At 39.3% G+C, this 22853-nt stretch overlaps 1 protein-coding gene across 2 annotated transcripts in view; it reads left to right on the top strand.

Moving 5' to 3' along the window:
- Nucleotides 1–22853, top strand: part of LOC133152939 (CUB and sushi domain-containing protein 1-like) — a 290934-nt gene that overhangs the window by 82449 nt on the left and 185632 nt on the right. For both annotated transcript variants that reach the window (XM_061276928.1, XM_061276927.1), the window contains exon 3: nucleotides 15755–15971. In XM_061276928.1, the coding sequence (XP_061132912.1) occupies nucleotides 15755–15971 (217 nt within the window). The remainder of the gene's footprint in view (nucleotides 1–15754; nucleotides 15972–22853) is intronic.

Raw genomic sequence — 22853 nt, 5'->3', positions numbered from 1 at the left:
TTCGTGGTTCAGTGACTGAGGATGAGGCCGGCACCAAACTTAAAGCCAATAGGCGCAGGAGAGCAGGAGCCTGTGGAGAGATTATCAATACACTCACATCCACACATGTATCAGGCAATGGTGTCTTTAAAGTTGAGGAAGTTGAGACTGTGTAAGCTGAAAAGTTAGATAAAGTGGGTTTGTATATTTTTCAACACTAAGAAAGTTGCCAGTATTTTTTTTATTCATTTATTTTTATGATGAAAAGTAGGTTGATACTTGACAGCCTTTGATTAAAAGTTACTTTCTCACTTTAAAATCCAACATTATGCATTGCGACGTAGTTCAGGTTGAGGACACAAAAGGAGACCTGATAACGCCTTCTATCTGTATCTGTGACTTTGAAGATGCGGAGAGTAACAACTTGTGCCACAAACTTAAAACTGCATAGAATTGTCTTTTCCTCTTTGGGTTGAAGTTTGTGATATGGACAGAAGAATATTCATTTTCACAATTTCATCGATTTAATGTGCAGTACTGATCATTTTGTTACCTGCTGAGAACCTCAGCCCATTCTTTTTTCCCCGCATCCATTTCTCTTCCTTCCTCTCAAATGGTGACAAGGATTGAGCCATTTCATAACTCATCTATGTCACTTTTTCATTTCTTTAAGACTTTCTTCCATTGATCCTTTCCATCTCGCTCCTTTTATCTCTCTCTGCTCCTGCTCGTCTCACTCTCCCTCACTATCAATAATCGTTAAAATATACAATGGCTTTATACCCCTATGAATCTAATCGTTTATATGGCTGCGTAAACCTCTTTGCAATTCTGCTCCTCTCGCTGCTTCCGCGTTACGCTGCCAATACACTTTTCAAATATACTTGTTTATTATATGTGCAATTTGTAAAGCCTAACCTGCTGCCGGTGCACAAGTGTTAATGAACAATACATCTGTGCGTAACAGGTAATCACATTTTACCTCATGTCACGCTGCCCTTCAAGCATTGAATATTGCAGACGGAAGAAGGTCACTGCTGTTTAAGGAGAAAAAGACCATTTAAAGATCTCAAATTAGCATCCGGCCCAGACAAGCAGGAGGTTATTTCTCTGGAGTTGAATTGGAGTGGAATTACATTTGAGCCCCAGATCGCATATGTTCGTTTAATTGGTTCGCATGTCTCAGACAAAACTGCTTGGACAAAGATGGGATTTTATTTTGGATTTTCTTGTTATAAAACACACACACTCAAACAAGAGATTGGAATAAGCATGTTTCTGATGACGTCTGCTAAAAACGCTTCTGTTTTCGCTCTCTCAAACTCAAAAGGTTTGTATGACGACATAACAATAATATCAAACATTAATGTAGTATTTTATGGTAGAAATAGAATGGGATAAAAACTACAATGAAAAGTAATTCAAGTGATAGCTCACAATAATAAAAGCGCAAGTCAATATTTCTGTAACTCAAACCTGCAAAGTAAAAATCCATGTAGCATGATGGCTTGAATGGATCTTTAACCATGACAGAAGGCTACCAGTAATGGAAAACCTGAAAAAATGATAGGACCCTACAACCAGAAAATAAATGTAGTTGCAGCGGAAAGCGTAGCAAACTCTCTATGCTCAGTTTAACAGGATTAAAGCAGCAATTTAAATTGACATTTTCCCCCTACAAAGTTGTTTCTATTCAGTGGTAATGTGAAGTGACTCACCTCAAATGTCTACCGTAAGTTTAATGGTGATTAGTAAATTTGGGTGTTTAGTTTTACTGCTCACTGGTTAGCCAGTTACACACTTATATAACAGTTAAGATGGTTAAAAACCCAAACTGGCCAAAGAAGTGAAAAATCTGAATGCTAAACAAAGGATTTTTTTTTCACAAATTGCATAATATAATCGATTCTATTTTATTCCTATTTTTATTTTTAAAGCTACAATGAAGTTCAACTTCTCTTTCTGAGAACAACTTTCATCACTATTGTTAGCTAATATCTAAAATTGCACCCAACTAAGTGAGATGGAAAAACTAAGATTAATTTGGATGTTTCTTTTTATGCGTTCTCTTTCTTTCCTTTGTGACCCTGACTTATATGAAAAGAGGATAATATTCTACTTAATTTGGTTTTTCTCATTTTTTCACATTTCGACTTTGGGTTATGCTTGGTTTGACTTCACTATTGGTGGTCATAAATTGCGTTCCCCGCCCTTTTAAACACGTTTATAGATTAAGCATCCACCATACAAACAGCAGTTCCTCCCTCCCTCTACGTTTGTGCGTGCACACAAATTAAATATGGAAAGAGGGTCTCATGCATAATGCTCATGCGACGGTGACGGGATGTCAAGCTCCTTGGGAATCGCACCCCTCTGAGACCAGACTCATTGGGAGATTGCAGCCAGCTCCTTTGGGCTTTACTTCTCCCCTGTTTTCTATGCAAAGTTGAAGTTGTGGTTCATATATTTCAATTCCTCAAACACCGTCTCAGTACTTTGCAGAATATCTAGACCCTTCTGAATAATCAATTTACGCATGATGATTTGCAGTGTTGGGAATGTTTAAAAAAGTAATTAGTTAGTTACTCACTACTTGATCCAAAAGTAACTGTGTAAATAAATAAATAAATGAATGTCTTTGTTCAGGTCATAGTATCTGCAGCACCATTCCTTCTTACCAGATTTCCAGAGCTTTTAGCCTTTTCTGTCTTTTTAACAGAATGTTAATGCACGATAACTACCACAGCAAAAGGTTACTTGCAAGTGTTGATGGGATTCTGTTGTCATGGGAAACCCTAAAGGCAAAAGTTAGCATCCGCTTAGTTAAATGATCCTGCATATGTGGGTATGTGTTTAATATCCGTTGCCTAATCATGCGTGAACATGATGTAATTTATGGAAAGGCTGTAGGCTCCTCTTGCGCGCACTGTACACGACTGTATGTATGCAGACTGACACAAGAAGATGGATGTCTTGCGTTAAGCATTTGTTCCCTGTCTTAATTTGTCATGCTAAAGATGGCAGTGTTCTAAAGGGTGATACAGTATACATTTCCTTGTGCAAATAGAATAATACACACACATTTTCCTTTATAGTTTTGTATATAGTTTTACCTCTGAATATTGCCATTATGCCATGTAACATTAACTTTGAAAATGTTCAAAAAGTTTTCAATGTTAACACATAATCCTTGATTCTTAGATTCAGAGTTTTGCGGTAGTTTGCCGGTTGCTCACAATACGGCATCACAAAGCCTTCAAGTTTACGTCTCTTTTAAGTCACAAAGAACTGAAGTTGTTAGCCCGTTTACACTATATTGTAAGTTACTACCTTAAGGTGCCTGTACACTGCCTCTTTCACATACCAGTGATGCAGCATCAGGAATAATTGCACAGTTGCTGTTTTATATACAGTCGTCGCGCTGCCGTCTACTGCAACCTTGGTAAAAACAGTCAAACGTTGCTTTCCTTGGCAGAGAAGTTCCTCAGGAAGACTTTAATAAGACCTAGCATCCATGCTTATTATCCAGGGAAATCTATCTGTCTGTCTGTCTGTCTGTCCGTCCTGTTAAATTTCTTGACGACAGGCAGTAAGCATTTCAGCAGGACGCCGGTAATATAATTCAGAGCGTGTCAGTATTCGAGGGAGGTTATTATTGGCACCTATCATGAACGATCAGATCAATTCTATTTGATCTTGAACGGTAGAGGAGAAATGATGTTCTGGAATTTTATTTGTGGAAAGGAGTTGTATCGATTATATGTTGCGGATAGATCCAATTTTCTGATTGGACAAAAAAAAAATGGTATTCCGACATTTGGCAATGGCACCTACACTAAATGAAATATTCTCCAAGATTTTTTGTGTGTGTATTTTTTGCCCACTTGTACCAAAACATTTGTGAGGTCAAAGGCTAGAGACCCAAGAAAGTGCTGGTCTAGTTCACCTTTAAGATGTTTGATGAGGAAAAATGTCAGAGCTCGCGATTCATTCTCCACATTCATTCAAGCATGCCTTTTGAGTCTTTGTACACAGGGAAATGAAAATGGTCTTGTCCAAACTCTCACCTAATTTGAAAGCATAGAATTGCGAAAAATGTCGTGGCGGGATGAAAACTTAAGACTGGAAAAAACTAAAGGTCCAAGTTTAAGACAAAGAATGTTTCTGAACCTAACAACCACTGATACATTTCTGTACAGCATGACCTCACACTTTACAGCACATTGTCGTAAGAACCATCTTTGTGAGCTATCCATTACTCATATTTGCTATTCCAGTACAGCATGACAAAAGACGATAAGGTCACTTTTTTTTTACGGCACTCAAATACAAACAGAAACATTTTCAACGATGTGGTCAGAATATACAATTCAATATTGAATACAGAAAAGCTCTACCCACACAGGGTCATGTTGACTTCAATATCCAGCGTGTCGTTCCATCACTCATATGGTCATGATGCCATTCCAAATAAAAACATCGCCTCGAACATGCAGGTGGGAAATTATACACCAGTGCACCAATACTGCACTGAAGTTGACATTGTGAACATGACAATTCATTTCAGAAACAACCTTCACAGGAGAAGTCAGCAAGTTACTCTGCGAACTTTGACCTGGGTTGTGGAGCATGCAGGAAAAAAAAAACCACACCTTCATTCATCCATGCACTTTCTGTACCGCTGCAGCATGTCTCAGGCGCAAAAAACCCTGGACGCCGATTGAAAGAAAAGAAACTGAACTGCAGTCATGTAGCAACTACAGATCTGTAGGTTCACCCACTAAAATGTTTACTGGTGAGGAACAACTCTGATATACACTTCTTCGGTTTTAAATATAGTTTGGATGACTCCACAGGGCTTTACCGCTAATGTCCACAAAACAAAGCTTGCTTGCCAGGCAGTTTTTGAAGATAAGCATAATGAAACAATGACGTCATAAGCAGGGAGTTTCCAGTGGCCTATTATAATGCAAACTAATGACTGGCATTTTACAGTTTTTGCACTGCTGTCCCAGGTTGTAAGAAATTAAAAACTGCCATAAAAGCGAAATTGTTTTCAGTGTTTCCCTGAAGATCTCATTGTTTGCGCATGGTGGAAACAAAATTAGATCTGGGTTTGCTGTTGCTCAGCACACAAAGCTATTTAGGGCATATTGAAATCACGATGAATCTAAATAATTATTTACTGATTTTAAAATGTTGTATTTTTCAACTACCCCAAATTAGCTACTCCAGGTATCTAAGGGACATTGAACGATGAAAATGTATAAATAATTATTTACTGATTTTTAAAATTTTATTTTTCAACTACCCCAAATTAGCTACTTAAAACTAGCACCATAGCCTCATGCTCATCCAGATTTTTCTGCTGTTGAACAGACCTCGGGGATTTATTTGTTGCCATTTGTTGTTACAACAATAAAATATCCTTGACTCCTTGAAAAGTCAAATATAAATCCAATTTGAAAGAACAATCAGGAAAATAATGGTAAAATAGGAATATGCAAAAATAGCAATTAGACTCAAAACAAAACTGTGCGTGTGTTACAATTTCAGCTTCTTCAATCCATTTAAGTTTTCAAATCGAATTCTAATACAAGCACTTGAAATTTATTTTCTGGTGAAACATATTTCAGCCCACAGAGGAGCCTGAGAAAATTGCAAGAAATGTTTGTCTGACCTTGTGCTTTTCTTGCTCTCAGGAGTGTCAATGACATTGGAAGAGCTCATTCCTTGTTTATTTTCCTGCTTATAGTTCATGTTCGCCCCCAAGTTTTCCCTTTAGCCTTAAAAAATACTTATATGTGAGTGTATTTTCATGTCAGTATGCATATGTGCATGTTTTACCTTCCCAAGCACAACCTGCTAGCTCATGTGAAACAGCAACATCCCTATAGATGAATAGCATAGAGGATCACAGCCCCAAGGGCCGGTATACAAGTATAATATGCAAAGAGCTCCGCCTCCTGCCCCCCCTCTTCGACATGTTGTTTTAATTCATGCTTGCCTGTTTTTTATCTGCCTTGTTCCCCTCTCGGAATTAAAAGTCACATAAATATTTTGCTTTTGATCATTTTTCATCCTTATCTGCACCTTTGTGCATATTAAGAGATATTTTCCTTTTGGTTATTCTAAGAAAATTCAATGTAGAGCATTGCTCCCATTTGCCTTTGAGTAAATTTCTTATGGCGTTCTTGTGCATTTTTGAGGCACGTTGAAATTCTCGTGAAGTCTGAGGGTAGCCCTCATATCTGGATTGTGGAGTTGTCACGAGATGTGAATTCTATAGACATTCATTTTGAAAATTGTCTCACTATGATTTTACGAGTTATCACCAGCGACTTGTGTGCTGCTCATCTCCAGGCTACTTTGGAGGCGCGTGCGTTTTGGCAATCACTCTTTTTAATAAATCCAAGACAAGCTATTTAATCAGAACACCGTGCTCATAACGAAATTCTTAGTTGCAAATTGAAAGTTGAATAGGTTGCTTAGCAACGCACTTAATAAACCCAAAAAATCTACAACTCACAGCCACCTTCTACTACGAGCGCAGTAGAATGTCACTGTTATGGTATCTTAATTTAAACCCCTGAGTCACGTACAACATATTTTAAGTAATTTATTAATCATGACTTGCATTAATACACAAAGGCACTCAATTAGATTTATATACTTGCGTGTACCTGCAGTGAAAATCCAAACCATACCATGCATGCATAAGCATCTCATTTGTCCACATTTGTGCATTGAGATCCACACACATGCAGACTATTCTCCGGCCTCTTATCACGCAAAGAAAGTGTTTTTACCGAGGGACAAATACACAGACACCAAATCGTGCAGCAGCACATCAAGATCCGTCTCGCTCATTTTTTGTCTCTCCAGCTCCCAAAACCCGCAGAGACCAATAAGCTCCACGCAGGCGGAGGGAAAATAGGAAGTAGACCTCCACAGATAGTGACGCAGGGATTCTTTGCAGTCCTGCTAAGTCAGCTTTGCCGCCAATGGAATTCTGGCTGGAAGAAGACATAGCACCAGAGCAGGTGTAACTAATTAGGTAAATACCAGAATTGACACAACCCCATTAATTCCCCGGAGAAAGGACGCTAAATAATTTACAGTGTGATTATTTCCAACCCTGTCTGGCCTTTTTCTATTCAAGGGTTTCTCTGCTTTCTTTCATAAAACCTTGCGTGCTACATCTCAATTTAAACCAGCGTTTCCCCCTTCTTCATTTAGCCAAGGCAACCATTTTGTTTATTATAAATCTCATGGTTCACCACCAAACAGCAATCCTGAAATAATGATGAGCTTGTCTCAATTTACTCACAAACTGACTTACTCAGTGTGGAATCTGGGTTATTGAATATAAAGGTGATGAAGACGCAGGAAGCAATGGCTTATTCTAAAGTAGTAGTTTGTACCTAATGGCCATCTTGCCATGCCAGTGTTGAATGTTTACTTTGCTTGCTTTATGTTCCTGGCCTTGCTCATGTAGTAATGTTGAGGGTCTAAGCAGTGGTCCTCACTTATGAATGCTGCTTTTTACAAAACAGGGCTTGAATGATACATGTACAACTGTCATGTTTGTTGTTGTTGCGACGTATCATATCATGGTGCGTGCTATTTTCAGGGAATTACGGTGTCTATATTTTCTCCAGAAGCATAATGTGTTTGAAATATTTAAAATCTTCCCCTCTACAGACTAAAAAAGAGAAAAGGGGAGGAAAAAAACGCACCTGGTTTATTTTGTCTTTGTTGATGCACGTAACCAAGCGTGATGTAATCCAAAATAATATGAATAAAAAAATATCAATCATAGGCTTCCCTTTTTGTTTTGATGCTCTTACACGGACAAATAGCCGAGAGTAAATATTGCTTTGCAATAAAAGAGACATTATTGTTGGATGAAATTGATTGAAATGTCGAGGACAAATAACTTTATTGAGGAGAAGATTAGAGACTGAGAAAATGACACGAAGCAGAAAATGATGAAACTGTGTGACTTTCACCTTCTGAGTGTGTATGTCAGCAAGTTTATTGTGAGCCAGTACCAACCCGAGCTGCAGTTTATACCAGACAATAACCACAAAACCTCAGCCGTGTGCATGCAGACTTCAAACAAAATTATAGCAATGAATGCTTACTATGGCTAAACCTGACATGTGCACATTGCTGACTCGGTGGATTTCAAATCATTTCATATTTACTTAGCCTTGACTGAGTAAGTATCCTTGTTTTTTGTTGTTGTTGTTGTTTTCTTGCTGCAGTACCTTTAAGGAAAAGCCAGTGTGTGTCTTTCTGTGTCAACTTTATGCTCTATCAAATTTACAGGTTGACTTTTCAAGAATGCAACTCGTATGCTTTTTCTTTTAGCTCACCCCAAGGGGAAGTTAAATATTGAGCAAACTGCTTTTTTTCTTCTTTTAGCGAATGCATTGCCAAGACAGTGAAACATCAATGACTTTCATTGGCACATCTTTTCCACTTTGATGGTTTTGTGTATTTGAGTGTCTTTCCCCTTCATTGACTCGGAACACCGCTGCTCTAGCAAGAAAACCTAAAGCCAAGAGGTTTTGACAGGATCAACTGCAGGAGCAACTGAAGGGAAAACTTTTCCAACACACTTCATAGAATGATGATGTGAGCGGCGTCCTATGACCACAATTATACAAAACCAAACTTCTGTTTAGTTATCACCTTCAGCTTTCACACTCATATTCACAGCAATTTTGTTGCAATTGCCAATTTGCTGTGAATATGAAAGTGAAGGTTTTTGCCTTCAGTGTAAACCCCAAGTAGAAAACAACAATGCAAACTCTCAACAATATGATAACCACGAGGCCAGGCACTGTTGAATATTTTAAGTATTCTCTCATGGATGGATGGATGGATTCATTAAAAAATAGGTAACACAAACAGAAGGGTCTTTCGTTTCCATCTTTTTTAAAAGTCAATCAAAGTATAAAAACTGCATTCTTTATGAGGTAATATGGAGCAGAAAGTTGTTCCACAGTTAGAGGGCAGAAATAAGCCTGTTCTACAGTGAGACCTTGCAAATTAGCCGCATCAGAGCCGTAGAAAGTCCAGCCTTAAGCCAGTGCAAAAGCCGCCGACATGTCTGGTGCTTTTTTCAAAAGAGGGCAGAAGAAGTGAGGATCATACTCCTGACCGCGCACCCTCATATATTCACATGGCATCAACCCAGCTTTGACTTAGGAATGGCTTGAGCTTCCATTCCATGTCTGTGCTGTTTATACAGAACAGTGACCCAGAAAAACGGTGGATAAAATCTCATTTGAACAGTCTGTGTAAAAGGCACTTTAGGGAAAGCTCTGTCTCCACTGTGTTGTAATCTGAACCTCAGCACCTCTAAGAGCATCAGAGTATCAAAGTTCAGATAGCTTGAATTAGCATCCACAAGTGTTATAAGATGAGTCTCTTTACCGTCTGTAGCTCTGCCCCCAAGTTGTCAAGGTAGCGTAAGCAGTTTTCTTGTTTGTCCTGCAGTTGAAGCTGTAAAGGTGATCAGTTAGTCCCTTTTGGATTGGATTAAGTGTCGGTATATGGTTTACTGTATACTATTAATCAACCTTTGGCTGTGTATTTGAAGTGTGCACTTAATGTTCTGAAACTGAGATGTGTATGCAAATGTGTGTTCCTGCGGACGAGTGGCGGGAAGAATGGTTAAAAGTGAGTTCCGACTTCTGTACAAAAATTATTTTATAAAGATCTATTGATTGACTGACAATGTTTAAATGAATTGTGTGATTATTGCTGTCCACAATAATGCCTTTTTCCGATGACGACTGGCTAATTAGAGCTGTGAATCTCCCCATTTAGGTTGTAATTTAAAAGATAGTTAACAACAAAAGCAAGAGACATGTAACCACAAAACTCAGTGATTCGCTCTTGTTTTCACAAACAATCTCTTCTGTTTCCTCACTAAGAGTATGCATCTAATTGACACTTTGGCAGCCAGAGTAGAACCTCATTATGAACACAATTGTGATGGAGTATGCCTTCCCAGAGGTTGCGTCTGCCAAAGATACACGTTATTGTGGACTGCAGTATACAGTTAATTTCACCCCAATACTTTGTTATTAAGATTTTTAATACCTGTCCATTTATGTTGCGGGCTGGTGTGCGTGCTGCGTAGGGTGATTAGGCAGTCACATCAGTGGCCACTATCGTTGATTAGCGCAGATCCTTTTTTATAATACTTCTGACTTTAAGGAGAGCCAGAATGTCCATCGTGGTCTCATGCTGTGTTCACGACTCATTTTCTGCACTCTTAAAGATGCTAAAAGATCGACTTGACATCAGTTATTAACTCATTCACTGCCATTGACAACTATAGATGTAAAAATGTATTTGTCAACTGGGCTGGTAGTGAATAAGGTTAAAAAAAATGCATTGGAAAAATTATACGGTTTACGTTTCACATTTGATGTTAAGTTTAGAATAGACTTCTGTTTAAGTGCATGTTGAAAGCTTCGTCACAATCCAATGATGATGTAAGATGAAATAGTCTCATTGGTTGCGCAAGTAACACTCCCAAGCTTCTACTCAAAGACAACTGACTGAAAGTTGAAAGAAGAATATTTCTCATCCATTCTCTGCCTCAATTCTCTTGATAACACCCCACAGCTAAAGTCTGACTCTGCTGCCTCACTCTGAGGTTTAAATATGTTTCCCCGGGCCTCCCTTGGTACAGCCGTTGACAAATAACCGCATGTACCTCACCATTTTGGCTCAGGCGTGTAGGTTATTGTAACTGCGTGACCTCTTAAATGGTTAACCTGCTCACTCAATGGAGGTCCCGCACTCCCACTTGGCCATCACGCTATAAGACCGCCCACAGCTCGACCATAGGCGGAATGACTGCAGCTCCCAATGCACCATCAAACAAGTGAGCTCTGTTTTGCTGAAACTGGTGAAGCGCATACAAATAATGGATTTATGACGTTAGGCTATAAAAAAATCAAGAGACAATAATATCTTCAGTGAAAAGCACATCCATCACTGTTTAAAAAACAAAACTCAAAGCATTTTGTGAATTTCTTTGTTTTCTTCACTGTTGTAGCAGTGGCGGCCTCTGTTCACTTTAAAATAATTGTTTTTCTTCAAGTTGTGTTTGTATTTTGTGTTTGCACTTTGTTTTTGATCATCCAAGCACATTCCCATTCATCATAGAAAATATAAAGCATTGAAATTGCAGGTTGTTGGCGGATTGATTACAGAGTGGTGCCTTTCTCAGAAAGTGAGAATGAAGAAAAATAAAGCTTGTATTTTCTGCTGCTGACGCAGAAACACAGAGATGCAAATGGCGCTATCACGCAATCACACGCAATTCTCACCCGCGCATGTCCTGGCTTCATACTTAATTGCTTCTTTGATCATGTCTTTTTTTTTTTGCTTTCAAACACTCGCAGACGCACAGGCTCACACACACACGTACACATCATCCATCTCACCTATCGCTGCTATTGTCTGTCCGAGACGCTTTTTTTTTGTGTTTTTTTTGTCAGTCATTGGGATTTATTCTGGACATTGTCTGAATACTTCCCATGAGAGTGTGCGAAAGGATACATGTCTCATCTCTTCCTTCCTTAGTTGCCATGGTGACGGTAACTGGGTATGTCTTCTATCTTGAAATATAATTTTGCATCAAACAAATAGCAATAAACCACATAGTTTGCTCTTTTTTGAGGGAAAATTGGATCCGCGAGTTCAACCAGGTTGAAAAAGGTTTCACCAAAACATGCTCTATTATTCCACTGCCAAAGTCCTGGCAAGGCTTCAATCTAACTACAGCCTTGTTTACTTCCACTTGTTTGACATTGGGTCAGCAGGTAGCTCTAGTGATGGCAATGGCTAGAAAGACAGACAGGGAGGGTGTGGTATTTGTTCCTGGGAGGATAAATATAGGAGGTGAGTGGGTGGCTTGAAAACAAGCTAACACTCGAGCGGGATAAGAAGGGATGCAGTGCGACAGAAATAATCACACCGAAAGAGAGCGTAGAACAATGTGATATAGAATGGAATAGAATAGATCTTACAATAACAGTAAAGAAGCCAGGTTGAGAAGCCTAATGACATTTAGGGAGGGATTTAGTCGCGCTAATCCTGAAACAACTTTGGTAAAAAGAGAGCCACGGGGTGACATGTCGAGTGGAGGACAGAGGTAGACGATGCCTGTTTAAGGAGGAGGAGGAGTAGGAGGAGGAGGAGATGCTGGTAATCCTGATGACAGCACAAGAGGGAAGGATATACAGTAGAAGAATGGCCAGATAGACGGCAGAAATGCACAGTTTGTGAGATTATACAAATAGGAAGATGGGAAAAGAACAAAAAAAAAGATGTTACACAAAAGAGCCCCTCCTCTTTCATAGCTTCCCTTGAATGGCTGCAGCCAATAGTTCACTGCAGCTTAACTTGGAAAGATGCATTTGATTTGTGGCCTAGCGTGCCGTGGAACGAGGTGGACATCGACTGATTTATGAACCGGGGACTTTCTGGTTGAGTTCTACTTCAGTGCGCCACCTCTTTGCTCGCTGAGACTTTCACAAGCATATATACATAGAGATGCCTCTCCATTAATGAGCGAGACTTTAGAACTTTATAGCCAGAAATTGTTGCATTTTGTTCCCTCTATAAGGAATCCAGTGTTAGATAAAAGACAGTACATTAAATAGGCCACAGAAAAATACAAAGCCCACGAGATATAAATCAAAGGCAACATGATTTAGTGTGGCGCTTTAATGAAGACTGACACAGTGGGACTGTTTGCACGTTTTCGGATTGCATGCATCTGTGTGGATTCACACGTGTCTGTTTGTTTCTACTACTGCAAACATGTATGTCAAATCACATCACAACATGTCAACATACTCTATCTTAATAGTTGACATGTTTCTGCTCCAGTAAAGAAGGTGAGGGAACGTGCTTGTGGATATTTGCCTTCATCATTTCATTCTCAGGCCATTGAAACGACCACAACTGGACTGCTTGGCTTAGAAGACATTTTTCTCTCCTCTAAATAGGCATCATGGTTTCATGCAACAAGGCTTGTTGCAAGTTGCTGTGTAAAACCCAGTTATTTATGCTCCATATCGTGGAGGCATGCCCCAACCTTGAATGGAACAGTGCCAATTTGTTTGCCTCCAACAAACAATAAAAACAGGTTTTTTTCCCCCAAACAACTTCATGTCTGTGAAGGGAATAAATCATCAATTAAAATAAAATTTACTATTTATTGCAGCTTATTATTGTAACTTAGCTTGCTGCATTTCTCTGGTGGTTGGCTTCAGTATAGATTTGCTTCATTTATTGTAGAGTGCTTGTAACTTAAGTCATGATATAGCAGGCACTCCACTGTGTTCACCACTGTCATGCGCTAAATGTAGTGGATATAGTTAATGAGCATAAATGTAAAAAGTGTACAAATTGGTCAACCAGCATCCAGGAATTGTGTTTTTTTGGAGGCCCTTTGAGCTTCTGTTGCAGGCTATCTTACATTAGAACTAATGAACGGTTGAGTGTTTCATTCTTTCCCTTATCCATGTGCAGTTTCAAAAAGCCTCTCGCTCACCCGGACAAAGTACATTGCTGTTAATTGAGCCAAGCATATGGTTTTTCAGCCATCACATTAGAGAGGCTACAGTGCACAAAACATTTCTAAGCATGACAAAATGAGTTGGGTTGAACTCACCAAAGCAAAACAGTATTTCATTGCACTCTTCCAAGTAAGTTGCTCCAATATGTCATGTGATGTGATGCAAATATCTGCTAAGTCCTACTCATCCCATCTGTTCAAAGTTGAGATCTGGCGGCGGAAAAGAGTGAGGACAGAAGAGGGAGACAACTGGAGGTTTAATGAAAGACATACATAACGAGTGCTGTGAGGGAGAGGTGAATTGGGTTGGAAAGATGGCGGAGAACAATCTGAAATGAATCTGGACACTCCAGATGGTTTGATGTTTGTTTGTGTGTGCATGTATGGCTCTTGCACGTGTTTTGTTGTTGTACTCGCTGCCAGTGTGTAGTTATGTGCGGTTTGGGCTGCTTCAGGCAAGTGGAAACATCTGGTACACCTGCAAGGAACAAGTTTTCAAGAAACAACAACAACAAAATTGAAAAATCAGACATGGCTTGGAAATGTTTGGGTGACTGGAGCTTGTACTTGTAGACACGAGCTGGTTTTCTCAACAATAAAAGCTTAATGAATCAATCTGACAAAGAACTACTGCTGACTTTCACGTTGGAAACACATTGATGTATGTTTCTACGTTCTAGCAATGTCAGGATAAGTCTTTCTTAAGGGGAGCAGCAGGAAATGAAAGATGAAGGCAAATGGGGATAAATGGTCATACTTTGTAAATGCTGGCAAAACATCGGTCACAGAACGCATCCCGATGTCTTAATTGGGTTCCTGTTATTTGTTGTTTTGGCCCTTTGCATGTGTTTGCACTGCTCATTTATTCCTTTGGAGCAATGTGCTGAAACCTGGACTTGCACAGTCTTTTCCCTAACGTTGCATAATTCACTTGTTGTCAATTAACTTGACAGATTAGTTTTCATTAGGCCTGAATTTCTCAAGAATAATCACACACATACACAGGCACCTTATTACTGTACTTTCTTACAAATCAAATGCCTTTCATTCATTGCACACTTACTGCACTGGACGATGTAGCTTTATCTTCAAAATCCCATGACATTGCTTTCAGGCCACATTTGATTATATAAAACCTCGAATTGACCCTCATACGTATATGTAAAAGCACGGCTGTTGCCCCGCGGCAGTCGAGAAAGCCCCAATAGTCCAATCTAATATAATGTATATACCGTCTGTTGGTAAAGTCCTTCCATCCATTAGTAAATTTTCCAAACCATCTATTGTCTTCAGGGTTGCCGGGCAGCTGGGTTCTATCTCGTGTGACTTAACACACTCACATTGACTAATTTCCACGAGGCCAATTTCAAGTCTGAGTCCGTTTGTATCCCCCCAGTGGCGACAAACATTGTGACATGTACAAGGGAAAAGAGGAACGATTTGCAGCTCCCAGCTGATGAAAAGCCACTGAATGAACCCTAAATGCTCAGAAATCAGGGTTAATTGTATGATTTCTTTGCGGCTGGCGTTTGCTTTTTTAGCGCTGCATATTCATTGAATTTATGGATTTTACGTACAATGGTGCTTTGAATGACGGAGATTTACTAGTTTTCGCAAGAATATTTGCTTGTCTTAAATTTGATGTACTACTAGCACTGTATGGTGGCCCGGTGTAGGCAGCAGACATTTGAACACAATTGTTGGAGCAACACATGAAGACAGTTAATATAACAATGCTCAAAGTATATATTTTTTTAATTCTCTGGGAAGAACAGCAATAATATTGTCTTACAGAGCAATTGTGACAGTCTGCGTTATACTACTGCCTGGTAGCCAAGACGTTTATACCAAAAGGAGCAACACAATGTTAATTGAAAAAAAAAAAGGGAAAAAATGTGTTATTCTTTGTTCTATTTAATTGTCATTACCGTCGGTTTTTATCAGATGAAATTATTTGGGGGACTGGAATGAATTAAACTCAACACAAGGTAATAAGAAGGTAGAAGAAACTTGAACACATTTTTTTCTGATGTCCTAAAATCTTTGAAGAATGTGTCTTTGACTGTATCTGTGTGAACTGTGAAACAATTGAAATCTCATTTGAATACCAAAAGCTACAAATGTCCTGATTTTGTGTGTTCTTTTTTTTCCCTTTAGCCGAATCATGTGGTGGTGTAATCCAAGGCCTGAACGGAACGATAGAATCGCCTGGTTTCCCCCACGGCTATCCCAACTATGCCAACTGTACATGGCTGATAATAACAGGGGAGCGAAACAGGATCCAGCTCACCTTTGTCACGCTTGCACTAGAGGAAGACTTTGATATGGTGTCTGTATATGATGGACAACCTTCGCCTGGGAACTTAAAAATGAGGTTAGAATATTAGATTATTTTTGTGCTGATCTTTTCTGTTGATGCTGTCACTCCAACTTCATTAAAGGTGTCAACTCATGCAATAAGACACATTTTCTGTTACACACGATTTCCTTTTGAAGCTGAATGGAGACGGACAAAGTTTACATAAAAACAAGATTAGCAATAAATGTGCATTGATTTGATTGGTTCAAATTATTATTATTAATGACGTTAGTTAAAATATTGCTTGAATTGATTTGCAGTTTCAAATATATGCACACACTGTTGTCTTGGTACTGTATATAACTGATCTGAGTTGAAAGCTTTTCAAGATGTGTGCTATCAATTAGCCTTTTTCTGACTTTGTCTTGTAATCAAACATTTGAGATAAAGGTTTCTGATATGAACACACCCCTGTGAAATGCTAATTAATACATTGTAACGTTTGTTGATGCTAACTAACAAATTCAAATACCATAGATGATTACAAACACATTTGAACATAACGGTGGCACAACATGTAGACAGACAATGTAAAAATACTCTCAAGCATATTTTCTTGAAAAATGACCAGTACCTCTATAGCGGAGTGAACTTTTGCCTGGTACACAACATGATTTTTCAAGTCTCAAAACGTTTTTTTGTGACAAAACAAAATCAGGCCATGAACAGTTTTGATATCCATAAATATTGACCCTGAAAGAATGGAAATGGGTCAAAGCAATTTGCTGTGTAAGTCAAATTCTTGTACTTTGTAAGCTTTTAATAGGACTTTTTCTGCATGCAAGATAAACTCGATACACCAATGTTGTCATCATTAAGATAATCAGGCCAGAATGCCAACCAAGTTAAAAGGCATTGCTGAACCGGCAGCGTCGGTATTTGGTTGATTTGTTGCAGTGCAGTAAGGGTCGTTACAACAGCGTCCACAGAGTTGGCTTGCTGTTGGGAGCTTTATTCATCACAGAGTTTGTGTGTAGGAGGGATGAGCTGGGAAGGCACACACTGTTGTGTTTGAGCTTGCCGGTGCAGTTTTGGATAACAGTGTTTTTTTTTTGTTAAAACGTTATATCCAGCAGCTTTATTATGTCTCTGAGTGAGAAGAATACCTATTTAGTGGTTTGCCCAGAGGAGGAAAAAAGGACTGCTGACTTTACTGAGCTTTTAGAAAATACATTTATTTATCCACACAGACTATATCGGCTGGCTAATAATTCAAATGATGATGACAGTGTAGCTATGCTTTGCTCGCTCACCAAGATATTCTAGCAATGCTCTTTAGACCTTCTTATCAAACAAGGAGACCTTTTTACTACATGCAGTTAAAACTTAGGTTTATGTTAAAAAAATAAACTTCCTTTTCAGTCAGTTAAACAGTGTGATCTATATTTATCTGTGAGGGGGAAAAAGACCATACTGGGCTTTCTGGCAAACAGAGCTGCACTTCTACTTGACAAGTAGATTGCTTTTGAGATAGAAATGTGTGCATTTTCATTTTTGTGCCCGTGCAAGTTGACTAAATTTTAGATTCACTTAAAGCAGGTCTAAGTTGTGGCGTGGGTGGTTAGTGCAGAGGGACCTTTATGACACATATCATTGTGGTTTGTTTCTACTTATGACAACAGCATGGAACAAGTCCCCCTGAATCATTGTAGAAATGAATTAATTGAATTATTTTTTCATCATCTTAGATTTAGACATACATACAAGTTGCATATGATTACGATTTGATACTATTATAGTAATGAAATATAAGAACTAAAAAAAAAGATCACAAATGTGTGTGTGCGTGTGTACTTGTGTGTCACGAAGCTTGTTGGCACAATCATTACCCCACTTGCAGTCCCTACACAAGGTGAGTTGACAGCTGTGCCGACAGCCTCCAGTGAAGTCCAGCTGTGTCGAGACAACAAGAGAGCAAAGTGTACCAGCAGCTCACTTGTGCTTGGCCCTTCGGAGCAATTTTCAAATCCCTCACAGCTGATGCTCTTTGACTCCACTTTTATTTCTCTCGACTCACTGAAACCAGCAATTTTATTCTAATCATGATAATTGTTATTATAATTACCCATGATGATTATTTTTACATGTCAAGATGGGTGTAAGGTACTTATCTGGGAGTCACAAGCAAAGTCCCAAGTTACCGTGGGCAAGCAAGTTCATATTAACTTTAGCAATCCGGACGTCGAATTTTAAAATCACAAATGTTTGCATGATTGTTTCTAGCTACATATGGCTGTGTGTGTGGGGGGAATAGTGGTGCTCTGTTGTGCAACTTCAAACCTGCCTTGTCGAAACACTGACATGAGCCCATTGGTTGTGGTCATTCGGAGGAAAGCAATAGGAGCTTGAATTCCTTCCTTTGTTCTCAGAGAGGAGCTCGGCTCTATCTTTCTCTTGCAGACAGCCGTGCAACTGTCCTCAGACCTTATGTGGGGAAATTTTGCAATCTCGTAGGAAAGACGGGCTGACCTGACATCTGAGGCTTCTCCTCGGCGGCCCCAGCTGTGCATCAGCAGTAGTAAATCTCCTCCATCCTACTCACGCTGATGAAAGATGGCAACAGTGCGCACATCTTTATTTCCTATTTGTTTGTAAAACAGAATAGCCAAGATCCACCATGTGCTTGCTGAACTTAAAAAGGACTATCGGGACTGTAGCATGGAATTCCTAATAAACTTTTCTACTTCTGGATTGAGAAATGGGTTAGTTGATGTAAAACTTTGATTTATTGGAACATGACGTGTAAGGATAGGTAGCAACACTTAAGAATATGCTGAGGAAGATGTTTCAAAGTTACTCTTCAACTGCTACTCTGTAGCTTGTCGCCACTAAAATCAAATGCATTTGAGTGAAATCCAGCTGACCGTAGACACTTTTTACTGCCGCCATCGCTCATGCTTACACACTGAATTATTGAAAGGGCATCTTTAAGTGGGGACACAAATTTTCCTCAGCTCTTTTTAAAATGTAGTTTATTGCTAAAGAATGCATGTATAAGCTGTGCTTGTAAAATGTTTTAGGATATTGGTAATGATTTGATGACCTTGTCGTGTGCTAGAAAATCATGTTATACTGCTACACTGACTTATGAAGAGAAAAATGTCGGATCACCAACTTCTGTGATTGATAATGTTGTCCGTACATACTCGAGTTATATATTGCTGTGTGGATGCCTTCATATGACAGCAGTATGCTTGGTGGGGCTGTGAATGACTCTTCAGTAATTTGGTTCCATAAAAACAAATGTTGATTTTCTTGCTGCCTTCTTTTTGGGGGGTCCTCTGGGAGTGTCTTTGTTTGGGGAAGACATAACATAGCAAAGTTAAGACGGAGGTACCGTGCACATCTGAGCAGAAATTGCTTCATTCTTCATTTCTGATTACAATCCCAAATTAACTTGTCAAAGATGTCACAACTTCAGAAGTATGTTTGCACAGTCCAACTTTCATCACTTCTTTCCTGTGAGTGCAGTGTAAAACCAATGCTGTCTTGTGAAAAATAGGCCAACACTAGATAACCAGGCAATGGAACTAATCCAAGACTACCGCAAGGGAAGCAAAGAGCGACACGAAGCGAAGGAGCGTGGGGAGGGACGAAGGTAGGGCGGTCGAGTTGAGGGGTTGAAGTAAGGAGGGAGGCACGGAAGCGCCAACAAAGAGACCCGGGGCCAACGAGAGACTTAAACACACACATGCAAGCACACACAAATACACAAGGAAGAGGCTAAAGCTAGTCGAACTAAGTCTCTCTGTGGTTGGTAGGTCTGTCCGTCTGCCTGTATCGTATTGTGTTCTTGATAATTCTCTAAGCTGCTTCCACTTGTCACCAGCTCATCACAAAGTTCGAGATTTCCACATGATGTTAAGAGTTGAACAAGATGAGGGGGGAAAAAAGACATGAATGATCCCCAATAGACATTTTCTATACATGTATTGTATGCACGTACGTACGTATATATGAATTATTTTCATGAGCTTAGTATCTTCCATAAGCACCAAAATCTAAACCCTTTATTTTAAAAATTAAGCACTCATAGGGATGCTGGTTTTGTGTGTGTGCGTGCGTGCATATGTACATGTTCTGGACGGGTGTTAGCAAGCAAGCTTAAGTCGATGTCTACTCGCATGAGTAACTCCCTTAACTAAATGCCATGTACCATAGCGTCGATGACAAGTATGCCGCAAAGTGTTAGGAAGCTGTAGACCATGCTAATATCGATGTGTGCAGGCATTTTTGGTTTTGAATGTATGTAAAAATAGGACAATACTAGCAAGGAGGCTAAAATCACAGTCATCATTTGCTTGTGAATTGATCTAACCTGACTTTAGAGAAATACACTAGCCTGATGACACACAATGGCGATGGCACGACTATTTTTGAGCCGCTTCTAAAGATTGACTGAACCAGTCTTGTCAGTATTTAGGAACCGATATTTCAGGACCAAAATTAATGTTTACCCCTTACAAAAAGAACAAGATGGATCACAATTTCTAAACAGAGTAAATCCTAGCATATGACAATTGTTTGCCAAGAAGAGTTATTTTCTGACTTTTTCAAGCTGGCATGCTTTTAGGTCCATCTTGCAAACTCCAGGTGTGATATGTCCTGCTTCCAAGCTTCCTCCAAGGCAAGTACTGGCAGCAGTCCTGAGTAAATTTAATCTGCTCTAAAAGTGAATTGGATTATGATATATACCTTTCAGTTAACTCTTGTGAAACACCCAAATCATCCATGTGTACTAGCGTCAGTTGCCAGAATGTAATGTAAGAGTGAGATTTTTTTTCTCCTTGACTGAAGAGTTGTTTAGGATGCAGCGTATAATGTACTTGCTTACTAATTTTCCAAGTGGACCTTCTAACGCCTAAAAAGTCTGACGTTATACTGAATGAAAGTGACAGAGAGGGTCACTGGGGTCTTTCTTGGAAGTGATTCAGCAGGAGTCTGCGGTAGGACTGATGAGTATATTTAGGTCAGCGGGCCTCCTACTGCACTAAACACCTGTTAATGCTAAGAGACAGCATTGAGGTGAGATGTAATGGGAGAAAGCAGAGTTGGAGAAGCAAAGGTGAAAAGCAGCCGAGACACCATTTTGACACTTCGTTTATAGAAAAACTAAGGCTGTGCTTCAGCTGAGATTTGCTTAAATTGTCTCAAGTTTGTCTTTTTGACACACATAATCCTTATTTTGATCCCTTAAATTGCTTATTCCACACTGCACACACCCTTGTACACACAGTTTTATTTATATAAATGTGACAACTGGACAGGTATTTTAGTTTAAGTCAAGTCAAGTTTATTTATATAGCCCTAAATCACAAACAAGTCTCAAAGGGCTTCACATATACAAAAAAATGACAATTATTCTCAAACATCCCCTGATCTTAAACTCCCGATTGATTTGTTAAAATCAAATTAGGGAGTTTTGTAAATGAGTAAATGAGGGAAGTCTGGGAGTCCCTCCTGAAGCTGCTGCCCCCGCGACCCGACCCCGGATAAGCGGAAGAAGATGGATGGATGGATGGATGGATGGATGGATGGATGGATGGATGGATGGATGGATGGAAAATCAAATTAAATCAAGTCACCCTAAACTTTACTTACTCGTGTAACATTGAATTTACTTTAGCTGACTTACACTCTGTCAGGCCAACAAGACTATACGGTTCTTCCTCAAAGATGCGCTCAGTTAAGCGAATGTACTTAGACACCTTTCTGCTTGGAATGAAAGTCCACTTGGTTCTCTCTTTACAAAAAGAGTATAGCTATGAGCTACTACAAAAAAAAGGACAAGGGGAAAGGAAGAGGAAACCGGATACTACACGAGTTACACCTTTGATGCGGCATGAAATGAGGTCTTTTCGACATCACACAGCCTGGCAGTTCATTTTGTTACATTCAATATGCAGAACACCAATACAAACTGCACACAGGAAGGCTCACAGATAAATCGGTGATGACATTATACACCTTTTTTTTAATTTAACCATCATGCCAGAGGAGGAGTTTATAAGGCACAGTCGAATCGAGAGTGCAACCTGAATTCATCCTTATTTAATTCAATCCGCTAGGCATAGCAATTGATTTCTGCTTTGCATTTCAAAACTGTGTACATCATAAGACATAATGTGCACGGGCATTTAGATACCACGCCCCTGGCGCTCTTCTTCGCACTGGTTGACTGGCCGACTAACAGGCTGACAGAATGGCTGTCTATCATTTTTAGAACATCTGAGCCGGGATTTATCCGACCCCCACCTCCCACATCCTTCCTTTGGGTGTTTGCTTGGTGTGAATATGAAACCACACCCTGAAAGTTCAGATATGTTTGTTTCAGCTACATCAAGGTGGAGGTAAAAGTGAGAAAGCACTCCCAAAGACCGTCTTTTGAGAAATAATTTATTGGAAGAAACACTTACTAGAACATGCGAAAATCAAAAGAAGCTATCTTCATTACTGTTACTTGCACTGGTAAATAACGTTTCTTTTTATAACGTCCAATTCGAAAGTACTACTACTGGTGAACCAAAATGAAAATGATATTTTCTTCTGTCTAATTTCATCTCCTTAAAATGAAATCTTAAGAGGTGTTCAGATGTTTATTCATGAAAGGATTTTCTTCAAGTTGGTTTTTGAGTAAGCATTGCATTACATTTTGACTACTGGAAACCATTATTTTGTTGACAACATTAATAATGATGCAGCATAACATTTTTTTTGAGTCTGTTGACAGAGACTATTATCAATAATGGCTTGTCAGTGAAACCATAAAGATGAGTGCCGGGTATTAAATTTGCACCAGCCATATCTCTCTCATTTGTCATCATGCTTTGTTATTTCCTTCTTTCTCACCACCCCAAAAAGTGTGCAAACTCATGATCATGTTTTCCGACAAACTCA

Source organism: Syngnathus typhle, linkage group LG4 (genome assembly GCF_033458585.1).
Source record: "Syngnathus typhle isolate RoL2023-S1 ecotype Sweden linkage group LG4, RoL_Styp_1.0, whole genome shotgun sequence".
In the NCBI taxonomy this organism is placed as follows: Eukaryota; Metazoa; Chordata; class Actinopteri; order Syngnathiformes; family Syngnathidae; genus Syngnathus; species Syngnathus typhle.
Note: the sequence above shows the minus strand (reverse complement) of the source record. Positions and strands in the feature narration are given on the sequence as shown.